General features: G+C 37.1%; 1 protein-coding gene across 11 annotated transcripts in view; it reads left to right on the top strand.

Moving 5' to 3' along the window:
• LUC7L2 (LUC7 like 2, pre-mRNA splicing factor) overlaps nucleotides 1–24,118 on the top strand; it is an 83,270-nt gene that overhangs the window by 27,836 nt on the left and 31,316 nt on the right. For all 11 annotated transcript variants that reach the window (XR_010406346.1, XM_064574900.1, XM_064574899.1 and 8 more), the window contains 5 exons: nucleotides 7,003–7,101; nucleotides 10,612–10,722; nucleotides 15,415–15,558; nucleotides 20,313–20,489; nucleotides 22,270–22,361. Coding sequence is in view for 10 of the 11 variants with exons in the window: in XM_064574900.1 (XP_064430970.1) it covers nucleotides 7,003–7,101; nucleotides 10,612–10,722; nucleotides 15,415–15,558; nucleotides 20,313–20,489; nucleotides 22,270–22,361 (623 nt within the window). In the remaining variant the exon portion in view is untranslated. The remainder of the gene's footprint in view (nucleotides 1–7,002; nucleotides 7,102–10,611; nucleotides 10,723–15,414; nucleotides 15,559–20,312; nucleotides 20,490–22,269; nucleotides 22,362–24,118) is intronic.

Here is a 24,118-nt window from a genome sequence, read left to right as displayed (position 1 = left end):
ATTCCTTGATAGCAGGAATTATCTTCTTATACTGTTTTATAGTTCCCTTAAGGATTTAGCTCATTGATCTGAGTAAATACAACAAAGCAAGAATATTTGCAATTCTTGAAGTGGTTACTATGCCTAGTTTCTATCACTGATTTATTCGTTAACGTATTACTGCCATTAGTTTATAACTGGCAGTACACTCAAATGTGTAGGTCAGCCCTTTGATTTGCTCTACTATAATATGTTTATTTGTTGATTTTGATGTATAATTCCTGCATGCCTCTGTTCTGTTACTTAGATTTTTTTCTCCAAAATTAAAGTGGCTTTTTTTTTCTGATTGTAAGAATAATATGGGTTCATTGCATTTAATTCAACCAATATCAAAGCAGTCTCACATCAGTGTCTGTACATGAATTTACAAAAATGGCATTTTGCTTTTCTTTGCCATCTCTTTTCTCCACTTAGTATCTGGATCATAATTTCTAATGGCTATATAATGTGTTGTATGACTATGCCGTAATTCAATTAATCAAAACCCTATTGCTAGGCTCTTAAAATGTTTCTAACTTTTTACATCAAAAACATCATTGTTAAAGTTTTGCTCATTACCTTTGTGTACTTAATTCATTGTTGCTTCAAGTTCTTAGAAGTAGAATTCCTTAGTTAAATCATCACATTTATTTAGTAGTCATGAGTTGTGTAAAACCTGGTCTTTTATATAGGAGGGGAAAAATAAGAGAAACTTCCTCATGAAGCTTAAAGTCCATTTGAGGAGATAATGTTCATTTTTGAAATTTCAAAAGAACACTTAGAAAAGCACTTAACAGAATCAACTTTGCTAAACAGTAAAGTGTACAAAATGCTGAGAGGTTGTAAGAGAAGTTATCAGAATTAGATACAGTTATTTGGTCAAGACTTCACAAAGGAAATGAATTTAGGATGGAGAAGACAAAAATGCAGAACTGAATTTTTCCAGTTAAAATATGCATTTTTCTCATTTACAATCTAAGAATTTAGAAGTCTTAAAAATTCCAAGAATAAACTTGTGGGAAGAATGTAATTATGAAGTAAATTACTTATTAAATTTAAAAATTCAAAAACTCTCCCTGTGGCTTTCATTACAAATAGAGCCTTTGTAAGTTAAAATAAATAACCGAACATTGTATTATGTTCAGTTTGAAACTCATTTATTTTACAAGAGAAGCAGCAGCAAATATCTGTGCCCTGAGTGTTCAAAGCACTATTGAACCATCAGTGATGAAGTCAGGATTGATTCAGGTTTTGAGGATTGGTCCATACTTGGTCATGGTGTGATTCTATCCTGGTTCCCTTTGTGGTGGCTTTTTAAATAGATGACCGTGGTCTCAAAGAGCATTAACATGGGCAGACTTCATTCACTTTTACATTGCCAGGTAGTTGTGTTTGTTTTGGATTGCTTATTTATTTTAAATACTCCCTGTGTGTATGACAGTGCCAGAGTACGTTTTTAGTCACGATGGTATGGATAGAGGAAAATAGATGACTAGTATCTAGAATTCTGAAAATCTGTATACACCTACTGTGCTGCTAGATCCCCGAAGAATAAGCACTGAGGCTATTCTAGGCCAAAAAAAAAAATATATATATATAGCTAGGCCCTTCCTCCTAGGACTTTGGCGCCCCACAAATCTATTGTAAGCTAGACTAGACTGGAAAGCTGCAGAGCTCATGGCCCAGGATAGTGTCAAGTCCAGGCGGTCTGCCTCCTGGAGGACAGTAGCACACAGGGAATAAGAGAGAAGAGTAGCATAAAATACTGAGGAAGGAAAGAAGTCCCAGCAAAATTGATAATCCGTGGAGAGGTGAAGAAGACCTTCCCCTCCAGAACTTAGAGCAGTTTTATACTGGGTTGCATCTTGACCACCCTTGCTTGTTAAGCTCAGGGCCCTGTATGCCAAATGTTCTTCTTTGTCCTCTTTTACCAGTTTGATTCATTCAACAAATATTTATTTATTTATTAGTATTCTTCTTAATTTTTTTTATTTGATAGAGAAAGACACAGCGAGAGAGGGAACACAAGCAGGGGGAGTGGGAGAGGGAGAAGCAGGCTTCCCGCTGAGCAGGGAGCCCAATGTGGGGCTCGATCCCAGGACCCTGAGATCATGACCTGAGCCAAAGGCAGTCTCTTAACCAACTGAGCCACCCTGACTCCCCACAACAAATATTTATTAAACATTCCTATATACCAGGCAAATTACATAGTAGATAAAACAGAAAAAAATTCCTTGTCCTTGTGGAGCACACATTCTAGTGAAGTAGTAAAAATTTCCCCCTTGCACAAATTCCCCTCCAAGGCATATATCCACCCCACCCCCCACGCCCAAACTTCTTCCTCTTACCAAAACTCAACCTTACAGCAGTGGTATAATTGTGAATTGTGTCCTTTTTGGTGTTCATTTTGTTCTTGACCCACATAGTTGGCTTTTTTCCTTTGGTTGGTTGGATGATGTAAGTTTAAAGATAGAGCAGAGGAAAGCCTAGAATTCCTGCCAGTGTGGGTAGGCAACAGAGATATTTAGGTTAAACAGTGAGACAAGATTTTATAGACTCCTTTTAGGTTTTTATTGAGAACAGATTGGAAATCTAGTTAAGCAGAGGATAAAGATAAGGGAGATAAGTGGAGGAAAGGCAGCTGGACGACTGCTTTGGGTATCTGCTATGTGCAGAACACTAGCATGGTAAAACAGAAGGGGTGTTAGACTAGAAATCAGTCTAACCAGATTTTCTCTTAAGTATCTGGAATAAGTGTCTTTCTGGGCTTCGTTTCCTTTGTAGATTGGGAATAAAACTAGATCAGTGAGTGGTTCCCAACACTGTACTTTTTTTTAAATTTATTTGACGGAGAGAGAGACAGTGAGAGAGGGAACGCAAGCAGGGGGAGTAGGAGAGGGAGAAGCAGGCTTCTCGCGGAGCAGGGAGCCTGGCGCAGGTGCTTGATCCCAGGACCCTGGGATCATGACCTGAGCTGAAGGCAGACGCTTAACGACCGAGCTACCCAGGCGCCCCACCAACACCGTACATTAAAAAACACCTGGGAGGCTTTTACAATTCTGTCTTTGGAGGGTAGGGCTTGGACCTGTTTTCAAAAGCTTGCGTCAATATTATTACCCCGGGTCTAGGTTAAAAACAACTGCATTGGATCAGTGGCATTCCCAACTGGCATCATAACATTTTAGGAAATAAGTATAGCATACCATTAACAACTGTAGCTGTAGAAAAACACATACAAAGGGAGTTGTTGGAGAGATTAATGTTAAGATACCGATTAAGAAACACTTGCTGGGGTGGCTGGTTGACTTTTGTTGGTAGAGCATACAGCTCTTGATCATGAAGTCATGAGTTCATTCATACCCCACGTTGGGCATGGAGCCTACGTATAAACACACACACACACACACACACGGGTGTAGCAAAGATGGTAACAATGTTCTTTTGTAACTTTTTCATTACTGTCTTATTTTCCTGCATATTTTAGGAGCATTACATTTTTTCCTATAGCTTCTTAAAAATGTTGCTCAATAAGCAGTTTTGATTTCCACACATCAACAGCAAGTTTCAGTTGCTGTTTAATGTCATTGGAAGACTTAGTTAATCCATAGACTTATGAATGAGAGCAGTGGGGCCTGGAAAAATCTCAGCATGCCCAGCAACAGTGATACATGAGAGCCATTAGTGGGATGAGAACTTATAATACTGGTGAATATTCCTTATTATTTCCCAAAGGATAACTTGGAAGACATAGTCTTTATTTTCCCATACATTCTTTTATGTAATTAGTAACTGAGGTAGTGGTTTTGCAGAGAAACTTATTTTTTAGATAATCGTAAAATGTCAGAGTTGGAAGGAGGAAGCTACTTAACAATTGAATTCTTTCCTCAGTATCTTAGAAAAATGGTTGTCTAAACCATATTGGGATCTTTCAGTTATCTGGGAGCTCACTCTTGAGGAACTGTATTCTATCTTTGGAAAGCTTTGATCGTTAGAAAGTTGGTGGGTTTTTTTTGCTTGTTTGTTTTTTTTAATTTGAGGGAAAGTTAAAATCTGACTCTTGAGTCCTTTGGGGCCATAATAAGATCTATTTCTGCTTCATGCTGAAAAGTTCTTCAGTTGATTGAGGACTAGGTTCACATTTTTATTTTTCTTGGCCAATCACATCTGTCTTCCAGCTTTTTTTGTATAGCTTGGATTGGAAACACTTGGTCTAACTTGTATCTTTTGGAAGAGAGGTGTTTGCCAGCCTTCAGCAAGAGATTTCTTACTTTGTTCATACTATGTCCTGTAAGTTAATTTATCTTAGTCATGCCACACTGTAACTCTTAGTCTTGACTGGTATGTTTTTAAATTTGTCTTAATTTTCTGCTCATAGCTATTTGTAAATTTGCCTTCTTAGATATGGCTATAAGACTTCATATTTATTTTAAATTTTATCTATCAATTCTTTGGAATCTTACATTTTTTTTTAAGATTTTATTTATTTGACAGAGACACAGCGAGAGAGGGAACACAAGCAGGGGAAGTGGGAGAGGGAGAAGCAGGCTTCCCGCAGAGCAGGGAGCCCGATGTGGGGCTCAATCCCAGGACCCTGGGATCATGACCTGAGCCGAAGGCAGACGCTTAACGACTGAGCCACCCAGGCACCCCTTAAGATTTTTTTTTAAAGTTTGTTTATTTTTAAGTAATCTCTACACATAACTTGGGTCTCGAACTCAAGGCCCCGAAATCAAGAGTCACATGCTCTTCTAACTAAGCCAACCAGGTGCCGCAGTTCTTTTGAGTTTTTTTTTTTTTTTTTTTTTAAGATTTTATTTATTTGACAGACAGCGAGAGCAGGAACACACGCAGGGGGAGTGGGAGAGGGAGAAGCAGGCCTCCTGCCGAACAGGGAGCCCGATGTGGGACTCGATCCCAGGAGTCTGGGATCATGACCTGAGCCGAAGGCAGACACTTAACGACTGAGCCACCCAGGTGCCCAAGTTCTTTTGAGTCTTAATCCAGTGAATTCACTATTTTTTTAGCTTGGGATATTGTGCTATAAAATAGACGTTCATATCCTTTGTTATATCCAGGTTGTTGGCGAAAAAGTTAAGACAGAGTCATTTCTAGGTACTTATATATAAAATATGCTTAAGGCCCAGACTTCTGTGCCAGTGATTGTTCTAGTCTGTTTCTTGCTGCTAGAAACATCCCTCTGCTTGACCCTGGCAATTTTTTTTTTTTTTTTTTTTTTAAGATCTACCTCCTAAATCTTCTGTAAAACCTCAAGCATTCGGGGGGCGCCTGGATGGCTCAGTCATTAAGAGCCTTCGGCTCAGGCAGGTCATGATCCCAGGGTCCTGGGATCGAGCCCCGCATCGGGCTCCCTGCTCAGAGGGAAGCCTGCTTCTCCCTCTCCCACTCCCCCTGCTTGTGTTCCCTCTCTCGCCGTGTGTCTCTCTCTGTCAAATAAATAAAATCTTTAAAAAAAAAAAAAACCTCAAGCATTCTTTTCTTAACTTTTCCTAAGGTTAGTTTGCTTCCTCATACATTTTAAATCCAGTTTAAATATATCCTCTTCAGAAAGACCTTCTCTGATCACCAAGCAGCCTCTCATTGTAATGGGAGCATTACTATTTTATTAAACCTCTTAACTGTATTCAGAGACACAATTATGGTTAATTATTTGTTTCCCCTCTTCTGAATGTCAGCTCCATGAGGTCAGAGACTGTATGTATCTGTGACAGTTAGCTCTGTGTCCCTAGCACCTAGCATAGTGCTTGGCACAAGTGGGTACACAGTTAATTGAAGGAATGACTTTACTACTATAATGTTTGTCGTACTTTAACTTTATGCATAGTTTGTGTAACAAAACCAATGGCAGTATTTACTATACCTTTTCAAATTATTGTATTCTCTTTTTACCAACCATTAAGCAATTCTGAGACATTCTATTGATAGGATAGCATATTTCCAATTGGAAAACCTGTTTTACTTGGATCATCCATTAATCACATCTGTAAATATCTTTGCATCCAGCCCAATTTTTTCCCTTCAATTTTCCCACTAAAGGATTTCTTGAAAGATTTTATCAGTTGCCCAGATAACATGTAAAAATGGGCAGATTTTTAGGAATTTTTGTCTCAAGGGAAAACCTCTGGTTGGGTAAATAATGTCTAATTAGAATTCTAAGTAGGAGGATCCTAGGTTCAATGGGAGTATGTTTTATTTCCCTGATACATGCTTGTAAATAGGATTTGATACTTGTTTTTTGTGAAGTTATATCGAGTCTTAATAAATTTCTTTTTATTAGTTCACCTAGAGTCTTGTCTGGAATCCTTATCAAGGTTACTGGTCTAATGTTTGAGGACTCCATCTTTATTTGAAAATCAGAATGTTCTGGGAGCCCGGGTGGCTCAGTCATTAAGCGTCTGCCTTCAGCTCAGGTCAGGATCCTAGGGTCCTGGGATCAAGTCCCGCATCGGGCTCCCTGCTCTGCGGGGAGCCTGCTTCTCCCTCTCCCACTCCCCCTGCTTGTGTTCCTGCGCTCGCTATTTCTGTCTGTCAAATAAATAAATAAAATCTTAAAAAAATCAGAATGTTCTTCCAAGAGTATTGACTATAATCTGCAATTTTATTTACATACTCTTTTAGCTTAATTTTAAACTAACGTTGTCTTTTCTGTGTTAATGGGCCAAGTGAAATTTGTTTTGATACAGAAGCTAGAAGTTTTTTCAGATTTTTATAGTTTTCCTTGTCTGTTTGTTCTTAAGTACAAAAGTAATCACTGTTCCCATCTGTTGGTAGAATTGATGTGGATTTTTTTCTGGTACCAAGTTTTATACTTGTCTATGAAATTTTGTAATTTGAAAGTCCATAAATAAAGAAGCATCTGTAAGACTTAATATGTATTTTGAAGAGAACTGTGTTTGTTAATGAATTTTTGAAAAATGTGTTTACTGTTTCAGTAATACGTTTTTTTTTTCTCCCCCCCCCCCCCAGAGAATGGATCTTGGAGAATGTCTGAAAGTTCATGACCTGGCTTTAAGAGCAGATTATGAAATTGCATCCAAAGAACAAGATTTTTTCTTTGAACTTGATGTATGTGATTTTGCTTTAATGGGTTTTTTTGTAGTAAAACATTTTGAATATGGGTTAATATCTTTATAGGAAAAGGCTCTTAGCAAATTATCTTCTTTGTGTTTATATGAAAAATAGTACTAAAGTAAAATCATGTATTTTCTTGACTAACAACATTTTTTTAAAAAATATAAGGTGAAACTAGGTATTTTAAGAAAATGTGTAAAAATCTGTGCAATGCATATATTCTTTTGAAAAACTGTTCCAGTAAAGTTGTGATGATTAAGGAAACCTCAATTTAAGCACATGTAAACAACAAATTTCTGATGTATTTAAGGCCCTTTAATAATCTACTGAATTTTTAAATTATTTTTATTTTTGTATCTGTGAATATATATAGAGAGAGAGGGAGAGAGAGGATATTAAGTAACTTTTTTATGTAAAACTAATGGAAGAAATATTAGAGTAGAAGGTACCATTTACGTACCTTAAAGGCTCAAGATCTGATTTGTTGTTTATACAAACAGAATTGTTTGTTATAAAAATAGGGAAGCTTTTTTTATATTTATATAAAACATACCAGTTAGCTTTACATAAAAGATACTGATGAGCACACATCTTATGATACTTTTTACAGTAAGGTATAATAGGTATTTTACTTGGTTTGGAAGATAAAGCACTCAATAGGCACCTCCATTTACTTCTAAGAATTTCTGCTAATAGAAATGAAAATCAGGAGTGCCTGGGTGGCTCAGTCAGTTAAGCATCCGACTTGGTTTCAGCTCAGGTCATGATCTCAGGGTTGTGAGATCAGGTCCTGCATTGGGCTCTGTGCTGGGCGTGTAGCCTGCTTAAGATTCTCTCTCCCTCTCATTCTCTCCCTGCCCCTGCACATTCTCTCTCTCTCTGTCAAAAAACAAAACAAAACAAAAAAGTGAAAATCATCTATGTAAACATAATTTAATATGGGGCTGGAACAGTTGGAGAAAAATTAATTAGATTTTGATTTGATATATTCTGGGCAGAAACCATCATCTGAATGTAGGGATATGGATATTTGGGTGATTTTCCATATTTTACCATTTTTCTTTTAGTGGTTTGGGCCTTGCAGAATATTTGTATAGTTGTCTCACTTATCAATGCTTTAAAAATTTCTAATGGGTTAATTCAAAAGGGTCTTCCCTATTCTGAGGTGATAAGAGTTCTCTCATGGTTTCTTCTGGTATTTTTTATGGCTTTATTTTATACACTTAGATCTTTGAACCAAGTTAAATTTATGCTGGTCTAAGAAATTGAGGTATAGATTTAGCTTTATTTTTCACCAGATAGCTACTTAGTTGACCCAGCACTACTGATTAGTACATCTTTTTCTTCTCACTGCTTTGAGATGCCACTTTTATGTTCCCATAAGGAAGTTTTAATAGAGAAATCTTGTGAATTTAAAGATGAATTTTAAATTAAAAGAGCTAAAAAGCTATCTTTTTTTTTTTTTTTTAAGATTTTTATTTATTTGAGAGAGCGCGTGCACATACCTGCATGCACACACAAGTGGAGGGGAGGCGGGGGAATGCAGAGGGGGAAGGAGAAGCAGACTTTCCTGCTGAGCAGGGAGCCCGATACAGGGCTCAATCCTAGGACCCTCCGGTATCATGACCTGAGTGGAAGGCAGATGCCTGAGCCAGTGGCCAGAGCCACCCAGGTGCCCCTAAATAGCTATTTATTTGTCATCACAGCTAAGAGCTTTTAAATGAGCCTGTTTCTTTTCACTTTCAAGAAATTCTCAGAATTTGCTATGTGCTGAATAAATTTATATTTTTAATTAAACATTTGTATTTTAAATTCACTCTATTTCTGTATAGTAAGATATGAAAGTCCAAATTGCTTAACTTGGGAATAAATCTTAAAAGTTTAGTTTTAAATGAATTACTACTTAATTACAGACATACTAATATATGCCTGACAAATGTCATTAATATAATTATGAACTGAATTTTTACAATGTAGACATTGCTAAAATTCTGACTGGTTTATTCTTTGAAAAGAGATCAAGTTTTCCTGATTGTAACATTTTCATTGTGGAAAATTTGAGAAGCATGGAAAAACAAATTATTAAAAAATATCCATATATTCAAAAAGAATTACTGCTAAAATTTCATGTATGCTCTTCCTTTTTTTCCTCTGCTTTATTTTAGAAAATTGGGATTTTTATGGCCTATGATACTATGTAACATGCTTTTTATTTACAAATAACATTTTCTTGTATCATTAAGTATTCTATTAAAACCTTTTTTAATGGCTGAAGATCAAAATTTGTACATTACTTAGGGTATTTACAACTTTACACCATAAAAATAACACTGTGAGGAACATCCTTGAATATTCAACCTTCTGTATATGTGATTGCTTTCTTTCTTTTTTTTTTTTTTTAATATTTTATTTATTTATTTAAGACAGAGAATGAGAGAGAGCACATGAGAGGGGTTAGGGTCAGAGGGAGAAGCAGACTCCCTGCCGAGCAGGGAGCCCGATACGGAACTCGATCCTGGGACTCTAGGATCATGACCTGAGCCGAAGGCAGTCGCTTAACCAACTGAGCCACCCAGGCGCCCCTGATTGCTTTCTTAAAAGGCATTTCTGGAAGTAAAATTATGAAGTCGGGACATTTTTAAGTCTTTTTGATACCAGTTACCACATTGCCTTTTTTATTTTTTAAAGATTTTTTATCTATCTGAGAGAGAGAATGGGAGACAGAGAGCATGAGAGGGGGAGTATCAGAGGGAGAAGCAGACTCCCTGCCGAGCAGGGAGCCCGATGCGGGACTCGATCCCGGGACTCCAGGATCATGACCTGAGCCGAAGGCAGTTGCTCAACCAACTGAGCCACCCAGGCGCCCCACATAGCCTTTTTTAAACACTGCACTGATTTGTGGTTTCTTCAGCAGAGTATGAGAATGGTAATTTCCTTATAGTTTTACCTTTCCTGTGGATTATTTATGTTTACTCTTTACCAATTTGATGAGTAGAATTTTTGATTCATAATTGAACCTGCTTTTGTTACTTTTTTTACTACCCTATTAGCATTTTTATTTATTTTTTAAAGATTTTATTTATTTAATTAACAGAGAGAGAGAGAAACAGTGCGAGAGGGAACACAAACAGTAGGAGTGGGAGAGGGAGAAGCAGGCTTCCCGCTGAGCAGGGAACCTGATGCAGGGCTCGATCCCAGGACCCTGGGATCATGACCTGAGCCGAAGGCAGATGCTTAACAACTGAGCCACCCAGGTGCCCCCCTATTAGCATTTTTAAAAATAAGGTATAGGGGCACCTGGGTGGCTTTGTTGGTTAAGTGTCTGGCCCTTGATCTCAGCTCAGGTCTTGATCTGAGGGTTGTGAGTTCAGGCCTTGCATTGGGCTCCACACTGGGTGTGGAGCCTACTTTAAAAAATAAGAAAATTATGTATATTTTGAGTTAAGATATTCCTGAATATAGTTGATTTTTCTGGTGTAATTGTCTTTCAATTAAACTTTGCAGGCTATGGATCATCTTCAGTCATTCATTGCAGATTGTGATCGAAGAACAGAAGTGGCTAAGAAAAGATTAGCAGAAACTCAAGAAGAGATTAGTGCTGAAGTGGCAGCAAAGGTAAGAATTTCAGTTATTTCATTAGTACTACAAAATACCATTTCAGTTCACTAATTTTAACTTTTTATTTTGAAATAATATCATCCACAGGGGCGCCTGGGTGGCTCAGATGGTTAAGCGTCTGCCTTCGGCTCAGGTCGTGATCCCAGGGTCCTGGGATCGAGCCCCGCATTGGGCTCCCTGCTCAGCAGGAAGCCTGCTTCTCCCTCTCCCACTCTCCCTGCTTGTGTTCCCTCTCTTGCTGTGTCTCTCTCTGTCAAATAAATAAAATCTTTAAAAAAAAAAAAAAAATTACATCCACAGATTGCAAAGACATAAATAGGGAATTCTCTGAACTCCCTTTAGCCTCCCCTATTGTTCACATTTTATACAACTGTAGTACACTGTCAAAGCCAAGAAATTGATACTGGTCCAATCTTGAAATTTTACTCAGATTTTACCAGTTATGTGTGCACTTTGTGTGTGTGTGTGTGTGTGTGTATGTATGTAGTTTTGTGCAGTTTTATCACATGTGTAAGGAACTTGGGTAACTACCACCATAATTAAATTAGTTCACTGTAGCATCACCATGAGACTCCCTCATCTTACCTCTCTATAGCCACATCTATTCCCCCTTTCCGCTATCTTCTGGCAACTACTGTATTTTCCAGCTCGATAATTATGTTACTTTACTGAATATGACATAAACGGAATCATGTAACCTTTTGAGACTGGTTCTTTTCACTCAGCACAGGTTCCTTGATTCATACAAGTTGCTGCGTATATCAGTAGTTCATTTCTTTTTGAGCAGTATTCCATGGTACGGATATACCACAATTTAGCCACACATTGAAAGATGTTTGGATTGTTTGCAGTTACTGGTTAACACCAGTAAAACTGCAATAAACATTTCATTTCTCTGGGATAAATGCCCAAGAATGCAATTTCTGGGTCATGTGGTCATATGGTAAGTCCATTTTTAGTTTTGAAAGCAGGTGTCAAAACTTTTTTCTACAGCAGCTGTACCAGTTTGCACTCTACCAGCAATGTGTTAGTGATTTGGTTTCTTCACATCTGTGCCAACATTTGGTGGTGTCACTAATTTTCATTTTAGCCATTCTTAGATGTGCGTAGTGATATTTCTTGTTTTCAGTTTGCATTTCCCTAATGCCTAATGATGCTGAACATTTTTTTCATGTGTTTGCCATTTATGTACCTCTTTAGTGAATTGTCTGTAAACCCATTTTCCAAATGGACTGCTCATTTTTTTTAATGTTGAGTTTTGAGTGTTCTTTAGATATTCTGTTTTACCCCCCACTTTTAAAAAATACTTTGTTGTAGGAGCACCTGGGTGGCCCAGGTTAGTTAAGCATCCAACTCTTGATCTCTCAGGGTCCTGAGTTCAAGCCCCGCGTTGGGCTCCATGCTGGGTGTGGAGCCTACATAAAAAAAAAAAAAAAAATTTTTTTTTAATGTGAATTTACATGCAAAGGATGGAAAAAGGGGTGCCTGGCTGGCAAAGTCAGTAGAGCATGCAACTCTTGATCTCTGGGTTGTGAGTTCGAGCCCCACATTGGGTATAGAGATTACTTATTAAATAAATAAATAAACTTTAAAAATACAAATAAAAACTAGAACGAAAAGTACAATAAATCCCAATGGATTCATAGTCAGTTTTTTGCTCTTGTTTCATTGTTTTATTTATTTAAAGATTTCATTTATTAGAGAGAGAGAAATGGAGCAGGGGATGGGGCAGAGGGAGAGGGAGAAGCAGACTCCCCACTGAGCAAGGAGCCCAATATGGGGCTGGATCCCAGGACCCTGAGATCATGACCTGAGCTGAAGGCAGACGCTTAACCAGCTGAGCCACCCAGGCACCCCTGTTTTATTATTTTAAAAGCAAATTCCAGATGTCACATCATTTCATCTCTAAAATATAACCATAAAAATCCACATCCATAAAGTTAACAATTTTTTAATATTATCTAATATCCTGAATGTGTTCATTTTTCCTATATAGAGTTGGTTTGTTCTAATCAGAATCTTTTTTTTTTTTTTTTTAAAGATTTTATTTATTTATTTGACAGAGAGAGACACAGCGAGAGAGGGAACACAAGCAGGGGGAGTGGGAGAGGGAGAAGCAGGCTCCCCGCAGAGCAGGGAGCCCGATGTGGGACTCAATCCCAGGACCCTGGGATCATGACCTGAGCTGAAGGCAGTCGCTTAACCAACTGAGCCACCCAGGCGCCCTCTAATCAGAATCTTAAAATTAAAGTCCATATAGTGCATTTTGTTGATTTGATGACTTAATACTTTGAAACATTTGTGCTGTTCAGTATAGTTTGTACATTTTATGAAAATGCAGAATGGAGACAGAGTTTACCCAGATAGAGTTTGATTGACAGCATTAAATACAGTTCTCAGAGATGGATGTACAGAGGGAAATGGATTCCTTTGTTTGAGGAAAGGTTTTTTTGTTTTTTTGTTTGTTTTAAGTAATCTCTACACGCAATGTGGGGCTCGAACTCACAACCCGGAGATCAAGAGTTGCATGCTCTACTGACTTAGCCAGCCAGGTGCCCTGAGAAAACGGTTATTTTTAGTATATGTGCTGCTGAAGCGAGCACAGAAAAGGTTATTTTTAATTAACTTTTTCTGAAATGTTCTCTAAAGATGGGATCCTAAAGTGCAGGGACCTAATGTTATGGTTGAAAAAGATCCACAAGTGCTATCTTGGTTTATATGGCATTTTATTGGTTATCTATCACTGTAAAAATGCTGTTTAACAAATTACCTCAAAACTCAGTGACTTAAAACAGTATTTTAGCCCATGAGTCTTCAGGTAATGATAAGGCTGAACTTGACTGGGAAGTTATTCCTGTCTCAGCTGGGCTCGCTCACATGTCTTCTGGTCAGTCAGAGGCTGTTGAACGCAGAATGCTAGTCTGGCTGTGTTCTTAGGGTAGTGGAAGAGGTACAAAAAATGTCATACAAGTGCTTTTTAAGCCTTCCTTTCTGTCATGTTTGCTACTGTCCTATTAATTAAAGCCAGTTACGTGGCCAAATTCAGAATCAAAATATGATGTTACTAATTATATAGCAAAGAGATGGATACAGTGAAAGGTGAAGAGTTTAAAGCATAATCCAATCATTCTGTGACAGATACTGAAAAAAAAATACCACTTTGTTTAAGAGGTAAGAAAATGATAATAGAATTGAAAATTTCTTTGAGGGATAAATATTTTGGATTGAAGGACATTTGAGAAGTAAAAGTTATTGGCACACCAGTTTGTTGGGACTGGATGTCCATAACAAATTAAAATCTTCTTTGCTAATATAATTGGCCACACAGCCTGAATACTTACTTTGTGGCCAATATAAAGACTGTATAGGTATCATATGCCATTAAAACAATAGGCATGAGCTATATTCTCAGGATGACTGACGAAGAGGAGGACGACACAGATTCCCAAGGCAAGAATTTATCCCAGGGGAAAGACATGAACTAAGGCTAAGGGACACAGAGTGTTATGGTTGTATACTGAAAATCAGTAATGTGCTGTGCAGTGTATGTGCAAGGCACAGTTTCTCATTTCTCACTTTATGAGATAGGTATTATTCCCACTTCTTTGGTGAGGTAATGGATTCAGGTTAAGTAATGTGGTCAAAATTACATAGCTGGTAATTGGTTTGGCAATAAGCCAGACCTTTTGGACTCTAAAGTCATATATTTATCTTAAAGAGTATCTGCCAGTTCATTTCTTTTTTTTTTTTTTTTTAGATTTATTTTATTTATTTGAGAGAGAGCACACAGAGGGGATAGGGTTCATAGGGAAAAGCAGACTCCCTGCCCAGCAGGGAGCCCAATGCAGGACTTGATCCCAGGACTCTGGGATCATGACCTGGGCCGAAGGCAGTCGCTTAACCAACCGAGCCACCCAGGCACCATACCAGTTCATTTCTTTATCTCCTGTTTGAGCCTATGCTATTTGTTGGGCATTGGAAATACATAGATGGGAAATATAAATAGCTTTCTTTAAGGTGGTGTGATATGTATCTAAAAGTATATACATAAGTATATATATGTACAAAAGTATATGTGTAAAAGTATGATATGTACTTAAGAGCGTCATGAAACATAAAAAGATGGCATAAAGGAAGGTTTGGCTCTCTGCTTATGTTTGAGTGGGGGTGAGATGTGATTGATCAAGAATATTTCACAGGATAGTTGAATCTTGTTGAATGAATCGACATATATGAGTTCAGACAAGGGGAGGTAAGGGAAGGTGTCTGAGAAAGAGGGATGACATCCTTCTGCAAAGTCACAGAGGCAGAAAACAAGAGTAAATTTGGGAAACTAGATATAACTATAGATTGTGTTGTGACGTGGGGGAACAGCAAGAGATGGTTTGGAAAGGTACGTAGGGGCAGATCGTGGTAAACGGTATTTTATACTTGGAATACACTGCCAAAGCAGAGGTTGTAAAGTAATAGTTAAATTGAGATCAGTTGTATTCCTGACCTCACTGCAGTGAGGGCAGATAGGCTCAAAACATCCTCATATCCCACCAGTTCATTTATGATATGCTCAGAAAGCATTATTTATACTCATATTGCCTTAGATAAGTCTTCCCTGAGCATTTATGAAATATTTTGAACTCTGATAATTTATTCTGCTTTTTATTCATGATCTTCTTTTCTGTTTATTTCTAGGCAGAACGTGTTCACGAGTTAAATGAAGAAATTGGTAAGTTGTTGGCCAAGGTGGAACAACTAGGAGCTGAAGGAAATGTGGAAGAATCCCAGAAAGTAATGGATGAAGTAGAGAAAGCACGGGCAAAGAAAAGAGAAGCAGAGGTAATACAATTTTTAATGGTAATATGTACAGCCTTACTGTCAAAACCTATTTGATTGGAAATTATTGAAAGTTATTGCTAGTACAGGCAATTTAAACCATTTAAAAAATTTAGTTAGTCCATATCATAGTAATGGATTATGTATCAAAGTTGTGGGGTTTTTTGTTATTACTTTAGAGGCTATGATCTGTTGAAGTTTATAACTAGGAAATGAAATTAAACTAGCTAGTCATACACAACAGTCGTCACATACAGAATGCATAAATGCAGTTCCTATGATACCCTCCCTCCCTTGACTTTACCACCCTGTGACCATAGCATTCTCCCTTCTCTTCTCATCTCAGTACAGTCTGCTAGTACTTTGGGAGCCTCCTCCTCTCATTCTTTCTCCATAGCACAGGTCAAAATCTCATATCCTGCAAAGTTCTATTTTGTTTGCCACTTCATGTTTTTTTAGAAAATTGGGGTTTATCCACAGGGGGTTGAATTCTTTCATTTTGCCATAGTCTCCATTGCTCTTTAACACACCTCAGTTTAATTTGTTCTTATTCTGCCGTCTTAAAATAGAAGCCTAGATAATTGATTTTAGCCCATTTGATGCTACAGATTTTCTTCTAGGCACAACTGTAGCTGCATCCCCCAGAATTTCATATATTGTTTTTATTTTCATTCATTTCAAATATTTGCCAATATTGCTTGTGCTTTCTTCTTTGATCTATGGGTTATTTAGGAATATGTTTTTGTATATGTGTTGTTTTTCTAAATATTTTTGTTTTTTAGTTCTGTTGTAGTGAGAGAACATTTGTGTGATTTCAGGTCTCTTAGATATATCAGTACTTATTTTGTACCCTGAATGTGGTCTTGGTGAATGTTCCATGTATATTTGAAAAGAATGATACTCTGCCTTATTAAATGGAGTGTTCGTACATGTTAATTGAGTCAAGATAGTTGATTGATTATTAAAGTTTTCCATATCCTATTGATTTTCTGTTCTATTTACTGAGAGGAGTATTAAAGTCTCCATCTCTAATTGTGGTAGACTTAAACCCAGTGTACTAGTAATTACATTAAATGTAAATGGTCTAAACATTCCAATTAAAAGGCAGAGGTTGTGAGACTAGTTTTTTTTTTGTGTGTTTTTTTTAAGCAAGACTTAGTTGCACCTGGGTGACTCAGTCTGTTAAGCGCTTTCTGCTCAGGTCTTAAAAAAATAAAATAAGGGGCGCCTGGGTGGCTCAGTCGGTTAAGCGACTGCCTTCGGCTCGGGTCATGATCCTGGAGTCCCGGGATCGAGTCCCGCATCGGGCTCCCTGCTCAGCAGGGGGTCTGCTTCTCACTCTGACCCTCTTCCCTCTCGTGCTCTCTGTCTCTCATTCTCTCTCTCTCAAATAAATAAATAAAATCTTAAAAAAATAATAATAATAAAATAAAATAAAAGCAAGACTTAACTATATGCTAGCTACAAGAAATCTACTTTAAATATAAAGAGAGATAAAAAGTAATAGGATGGGAAAAGATAAACCATGTAGCCATTCTTGTTAATTTTAAAGTCTTAAAATACTTAGGATTTCTTTAAATGTCATTAAAATCATTCCAGAAAATAAAACACTATGAATTTTTAAAAAATTTTTTTTAAGATTTTACTTAGAGAAAACACTGGAGAGAGAGAGCATGAGTAGGGAGCAAAGGGAGAGAGAGAAGCAGGCTCCTTGCCGAGTAGGGAGCCCAATGTGGGCTCGATCCTGGGATCATGACCTGAGCCGGAGGCAGATACTTAACCAACTAAGCCATCCAGGTGCCCCTAAACACTATGAATTTTAAAATGCAGAATATTTTATAGCTCATTTCCCCAAAAGACTCAAGTAATGAACCTTAGTAAGCATTATTACTTGCATATTTTGAAGTTTTCATGACATTTTATATATATGTATTTGAAGATTTTCTCCTAGCACACAGTGGCTTAACATCTTTAGCATGTTATGTTTTATTATCAGTTGATTTTTACTAGGAACAGTGCATTAAAAAATTTACTTGCTCGGGCGCCTAGGTGGCTCAGTTGGTTAAGCAACTGCCTTCAGCTCAGGTCATGATCCTGGAGTCCCGGGATCGAGTCCCGCATCGGGCTCCCTGCTCAGCAGGGAGTCTGCTTCTCCCTCTCCCGCTCACCCCTCTTGTGCTCTCTCTCTCACTCTCTTTCAAATAAATAAAATCTTTAAAAAAAAAAATTTACTTGCTCATTATAGATTGTGTTCAGCTGCACATAGTAGAAAACTTATAATGGCTTAACCAAGAAAGGGTTTTGTTTTTCTCATTTATTAAATAATTGTGATTAGGGAGTCTGGGGCTGGTACAGCAGCCTCCTTGATTCCATCAAGCACACAGGCTATTTCTGGCTTTATGTTCAGCCATCCTTACTACATGGATTCATCTTTATGCTTATCAGTTTATGTTGGCAGTACAGCTACCATGCCTGAAGCCTTTTCTCTCTACATAACTAGAAAGAGGAAGAAGAGTAACAAGGCACAAAAATTGAGTTGACTTGCCTCCTAGTGTCATATATTTTTCTTTTTTCTTTTTCTTTTTTTTAAGATTTTATTTATTTGAGAGAGAGCTCACGAGAGAGCATGAGCTGGGGTCGGGGGTGGGCAGAGGGAGTGGGAGAAGCAGAAGCAGATTCCTCGTTGAGTAGGGAGCCAGTGAGGCTGATCCCACGACACCGTGTTCATGACCTAAGCCAAAGGCAGGTGCTTAACCTACTGAACCACCCAGACACCCCTGTTTCTCTTTTTTAAAAACTTTTATTTTGAGATATCTTCAGAAAAGTTTAAGAAATAGTATAAGGAATTCCCCTATATCCTTCACCCAGATGTTAACATTTTATCATATTTGCTTTGTCTTTCTCCTCGTGTGTGTGTGTGTGTGTGTGTGTATTTGAACTGTTTGGCATTAAGTTATAGATATGATGTCTCTTTATCCCCCAATACTACAGTGTGTATTTTCTAAAGACAAGGATATTCTATTACATAACTGTAGTAGAGTGATCTGAATCAGAAATTAACACTGATACAGTACTATTAATGAATCTGAAGACTTTATGCAGATTTTTCCAATTGTCACAATAATGTTTATTTTTACTAGAAAATTTTTCTTTGTTTAAAGACCCAGTTCAGGATCATGTGCTGCATTTAGCTGTTAATGTCCCACTAGGCTCCTTTAATCTGGAACTTCAGTCTTTGTCTGACATGATCTTGACAGTTTTGAAAAGTATAGGCTAGTTATTTTGTAAAATGTCCTTCAGTTTGGGTTTGTCTGGTTTTTCTTCCTGGTTAGATTTTTGACAGTACCATTGAAGTAATGTTATATTTCCTCCGAAGTCACATGTTAGTGATTTGTCCCATTTCTGGTGATTGGCCTCTTTTTCCACTGTGAAGTTACAGTACTTTCTTTTTGTAATAAGTATCTTGGTATTGACATTTTTGAAACTGTAAATATTGTTTCCCATCACTTTCTAGTCCACAGGTGATGGCAGCCTTTTTTTTTGGGGGGGGGGGGGTCTCAGTCTATTGACTCCCTTTGAAAGGACTTTTCTATGGATTCCATCCAACAATATCCACTTGAGTATCTCCTTAGCCAAAGCTCTGTGGAGGCTTGGGAATGTAATGTCTTCTAGCTGGGCATGCTGCTGGCCTTGAGAGGAAAAAAAAAAAAGGGTACAGTGGATACACAAATCCACTAATACTTATTATTTCATTAATGAACTTAAAATGGTTGCATGTAAGATTTCTTTATCTCATTAAGGCACCTTTCATTGCTTGTGTTATAGAACTATTCCACTTCTATATAAAGTTTTTTGTTTTTTTTTGTTTTTTTTTTGACAGAGAGAGAGAGAGATAGCAAGAGAGGGAACACAAGCAGGGAGAGTGGGAGAGGGAGAAGAAGGCTTCCAGCTGAGCAGGGAGCCCGATGTGGGGGCTGGGATCATGACTTGAGCTGAAGGCAGATACTTAACAACTGAGCCACCCAGGTGCCCCCCTCTTAGTGGAAAGTCTTATCATTTATATGCCCTGTCCACATTTTTCCAAAGGGGGAGAAAATGATCTGTGGGAAAGAAGGCACTGGAAGGAAACTAACAGTGTTGAAGACATGTATTCTTTCTCTGCTAGGGTGGATGACTTCTTCCTTGGTCCTTCACTGATACATAGTTTTGGGTTGCTACATCTCATTTTTAACAAAAATTGTAGAAAACAAAGCATTGTAGAATACTGAGAAAACTTTTTCCAAAAGTCATATTCTCTATTATGGTAGAATTCTTTTTTTTTTTTAAAGATTTTATTTATTTATTTGACAGAGACATAACGAGAGAGGGAACACAAGCAGGGGGACTGGTAGAGGGAGAAGCAGGCTTCCTGCTGAGCAGGGAGCCCGATGCGGGGCTCAATCCCAGGACGCTGGGATCATGACCTGAGTCGAAGGCAGACGCTTAACGACTGAGCCACTCAGGTGCCCCTATCATGGTAGAATTCTTATAATAGTTCTTGGCAAAGTGCAGTTGAGTCTCTGATCTTTTACCTCCAGTGGAAGAGATCCCAAGGACAGAGAGGATGGGAATATGAGGAGAACCCATCGTTTTTGTGACAAAAATAGCCATACTTTTGTTATTCATTAGAAAAGATTTTTTTGTGTAAACATAATGTATTTTGTGTAATGGTATGGACTCAGGTTTATATGAACATTGTTTTTCTCACTTTTGTTCAGGAAGTTTATCGGAATTCTATGCCAGCTTCCAGTTTCCAACAACAGAAACTTCGAGTCTGTGAAGTCTGCTCTGCCTATTTAGGTCTTCATGATAATGATAGACGACTGGCTGATCATTTTGGGGGTAAACTGCACCTGGGATTTATTGAAATAAGAGAGAAGCTTGAAGAATTAAAGGTACATTGGTAAATTAATGTCATATGCTTTATCTAATTTAGCCATCCATTGTTTTGATGTGTATTAGTTATCTTTTTATATAAGGTTCTTGACTATGAGTCTGCTAAGAACTCATACCGAAAAGTGTAAGATTATAAATGGATATAACAACTGGTTTAATGGATGATGTCTGAGAAACAGACTTTTAAATAATGTCCTCTTATTCTGGGAGGTAATATTTTGTGTTAAATAATGACATTGAATTAGGAGTCTGGCAAACTGGGTTCTAAACTAATTCTTTCATATAAATTCCCCCCATATTTTTATTTTCTTTGAAATAAAATTAACAATATAATATTTAATATTTATTTTATTTTTTAAAGATTTTATTTATTTATTTGACACAGAGAGAGAGAGCGAAAGCAGGAACACAAGCAGGGGGAGTGGGAGAAGGAGAAGCAGGCTTTCCACGGAGGAGGGAGCCTGATGCGGGGCTCAATCCCAGGACCCTGGGATCATGACCTGAGCCGAAGGCAGACGCTTAACGACTGAGCCACCCAGGCGCCCCTATAATATTTACTTTAAAGGAAGATTGAGAAAATGAGACTAGTATTTATTTGAAATATTTTGCAATTCTTCACTAAATAGCAAGCTTGTAGGACCTCTAGTTTTACTTTATGTTCCTGCTCCCATTTCAGCAAGGAATTAGAATGAAACCTATCTTTAAAAAAAGGACAGTTACTGTCACGTATATGGCTATTGTGAGGAAGGCAATACAGTTCTTACTCGTGCAGAATTCTTTTGAGAAGATACGGAAACAACATAGGGTATTTCTAAAGATGTAAGCAAAATCAGAGTAAATGGATATAATCAGTTTACTTTCCAACAATCTGATGTGGCTAGTTTTTTTAAAAATTGTGGCACTGTAGCATTTTGTCATGAATGGAAGAATGGCTCAAAGATGGCAAACACTGGATAGTGAAATTAACCCAGGTTTTGTAGTTTGACCTTTAAAATAATGAGTCAGATACACTTAGGGACATACCCATATTTGTAATTAACAGTGAGCTCTTCTAAGCATTCTGAGTAGCTGGCATGATTTTTGGTAAGTTTTTATTTAAAATGACAAAAGTAAGTTTCACCTTATCAAATGGTTACTAGGCTCTGAATTAAAACTCAAAAATAGTACCTATTTGGGAATCTTCGCAGTTAATAGACCTAGCAACAGGACTGTTTAGTGTCTTACTGGTATTTTTTGAAGCAACAGAATTGGGATGGGAATTGGAAATGACAGAAGACATTTTTATTTTGGAAGTTAGGGAATAGGAACTTGTAGCGATTTATAATGCTTAATGTCATTTAAAAAAATACAAAATATGTGCACCTTCTTGGCTCAGTTGGTAGAGCGTGTGCCTCTTGATCTCAGGGTCGTGAGTTGGAGCCCCATGTTGGGTGTAGAGATTAGATTACTAAAAAAAAAAACTTGAAAAAATACAAAATAATGTTAGAAAACATTCATAGGAGAAAAATCTTGTAGAAATGATTTTGAAGTATTAAGTCATGAAGAAATACAAAATGCTACAAATGTTCCCCAGAAGGGGGAAAGATTTTTGGAGACTAGACTTGTAAGCTTAATGATTTTACCCAGCAAAACTTTTAATTGTTATTAAACAGATTTTGATGTTACTTATACTGTATTGGGAACCAGATACAGTAGAGTTTAGGGTAATTCTTGTTAAGAATGAACCCAATAAATAATGCTCCTCATTTTTTATTGTTTGACTTGTCATTGTCTTTTAAGAGAGTTGTAGCTGAGAAACAGGAGAAAAGAAATCAGGAACGCCTGAAACGAAGAGAAGAAAGGGAGAGAGAAGAAAGAGAGAAGCTGAGGAGGTATGGAGTGATTAATTGAATAGTCCCAAGTATGTGAAGTTGAAGGTCCCTGGCTCTAAAAAGAGATGTGATTGATACAGGATTTTAGGTGTTAATCTAGACATGGGAGATTTCTGTTTACTTTTGAAAATATTACCATGTGAAAGTGTTTATACAAATATGTTAAGTTACGGCCATTTAAGTCAAGGTGATTTCCTTCAAAATGTGTGGAAGGGTAAATAGTCACATCCTTATTTTTTGTAAGATTGACTACAAAGCTTTTCTAGCCCTCTGATTTTCATAATGGCTAGATTTGTACCAGATTGGTATCAAACTATTTTCACTTTTGTGATATACTTTATTCTTGACAAAGGTTTGAGTTTTGCGGTACCTGGCTGTTTTAGTTGGTAGATATATGGCTCTTAATCTCAAGGCTGTGAGTTGGATCCCCACATTGGGTGTAAAGATGATTTAAAAAAATAAAATCTTAAAAAAAATTATTTTACATCATACTTTGATTCTGTAATTCCTCAATTCTAGGAGGTATAAACTATTAAAATTGTATAAATAATAGCCAAATGTATGCAGTTCTTTTTATATTGGTATTAATTCGTTCATAAAACCATATTCTTCATATTTAGGATGCTTAAATGTACTGAGTGACTTTTACCCATTTGCAACAAATTGTGTCGCATCATGGTGGCAATATTTGAATTCATGTAAATAACTTTTTTAAGAACGTTACAATGGACAGTATGCCACAAAAGAATTACCTGCAGTTCTAATTTATGGTGTTCCCTTAATTGTATTGCATATCTCTGAAATTTAAATATTCTATCTCCAGCAGATTTTGTGCCTAATTAAAACCCTTTATAATATATGACTTGATCACGCCAGCTTTCCCCAAGCTTTGAGCATGTTATATTTATTTCAAGATGTTTAACTTTGTGTTACATGGCTTGTAGCAGGTAATGTTTTTGCACTGTAATGAAAAAATGAAACATAAGTACATGTGGATATTTTACCTTTTTAGGGGAAATGCTGTCATCATCCATTGATAAATATGTTCTTCATTTACCATAATTTTTTATCTCATAGCTTTATCACTATTCTCTTTTGTGTACACTGAGTTTCTATGGGAATCGTGCTCAGCATTTTGATACAAGACCATATAAGGGGCATTAGAAATCTCAGTTTGTTAAAATTCTGTATGTAGTGCCACTGATACATATGATTCAACTGAAATGATAGTTGAATGAGAAAGAAAAATTCTTTGCCATGACTACATTTTCACGTCTATAGATGACAAAGTATATCACATCTTACTCCTTTGTTGCCAGCTGACCGATTTCTTTTAACATTGATTATAAAATGTAATGCTATTTCAGAAATGTGTTTAAATTTTTTTTAAATCTGTCTGTGAACTTGAGGAAATACTATAACCAAGAAAGAAAGATGAAGAAATCATAAGGAAGTACAGAGTTAAGCAAGGTGGGATTCCAGCTATGGTATTGAAAAGGATAATGATAAAAATCACTGCCACTTACTAAGTTCCTATTATCTGTCAGGCACGGTGCTAAGAATTTACCTACAGTAGTTCATCTAATCCTTATAATCCTCCTGTGAAATTTCTATTACTGTCCTTGTTTTGCAAATGACAGGCAAAGCTTAGAGAAGGTTTATAATCTGTCCAGGTCACAGATAATGGTGCAGCCAGAGTTTTAAAACCTGAATCAGGCTGAGTCAAAAGCCATCCTTCAGTTGTGCTATGTATTCCC

This window comes from Mirounga angustirostris, unplaced genomic scaffold (assembly GCF_029215605.1).
Source record: "Mirounga angustirostris isolate CCGP_5_RB_7025 unplaced genomic scaffold, mMirAng1.0.hap1 SCAF_12, whole genome shotgun sequence".
NCBI classification, from domain to species: Eukaryota; Metazoa; Chordata; class Mammalia; order Carnivora; family Phocidae; genus Mirounga; species Mirounga angustirostris.
The sequence above is the reverse complement of the archived record's forward strand: the minus strand, read 5'-3'. Positions and strand labels throughout refer to the sequence as shown.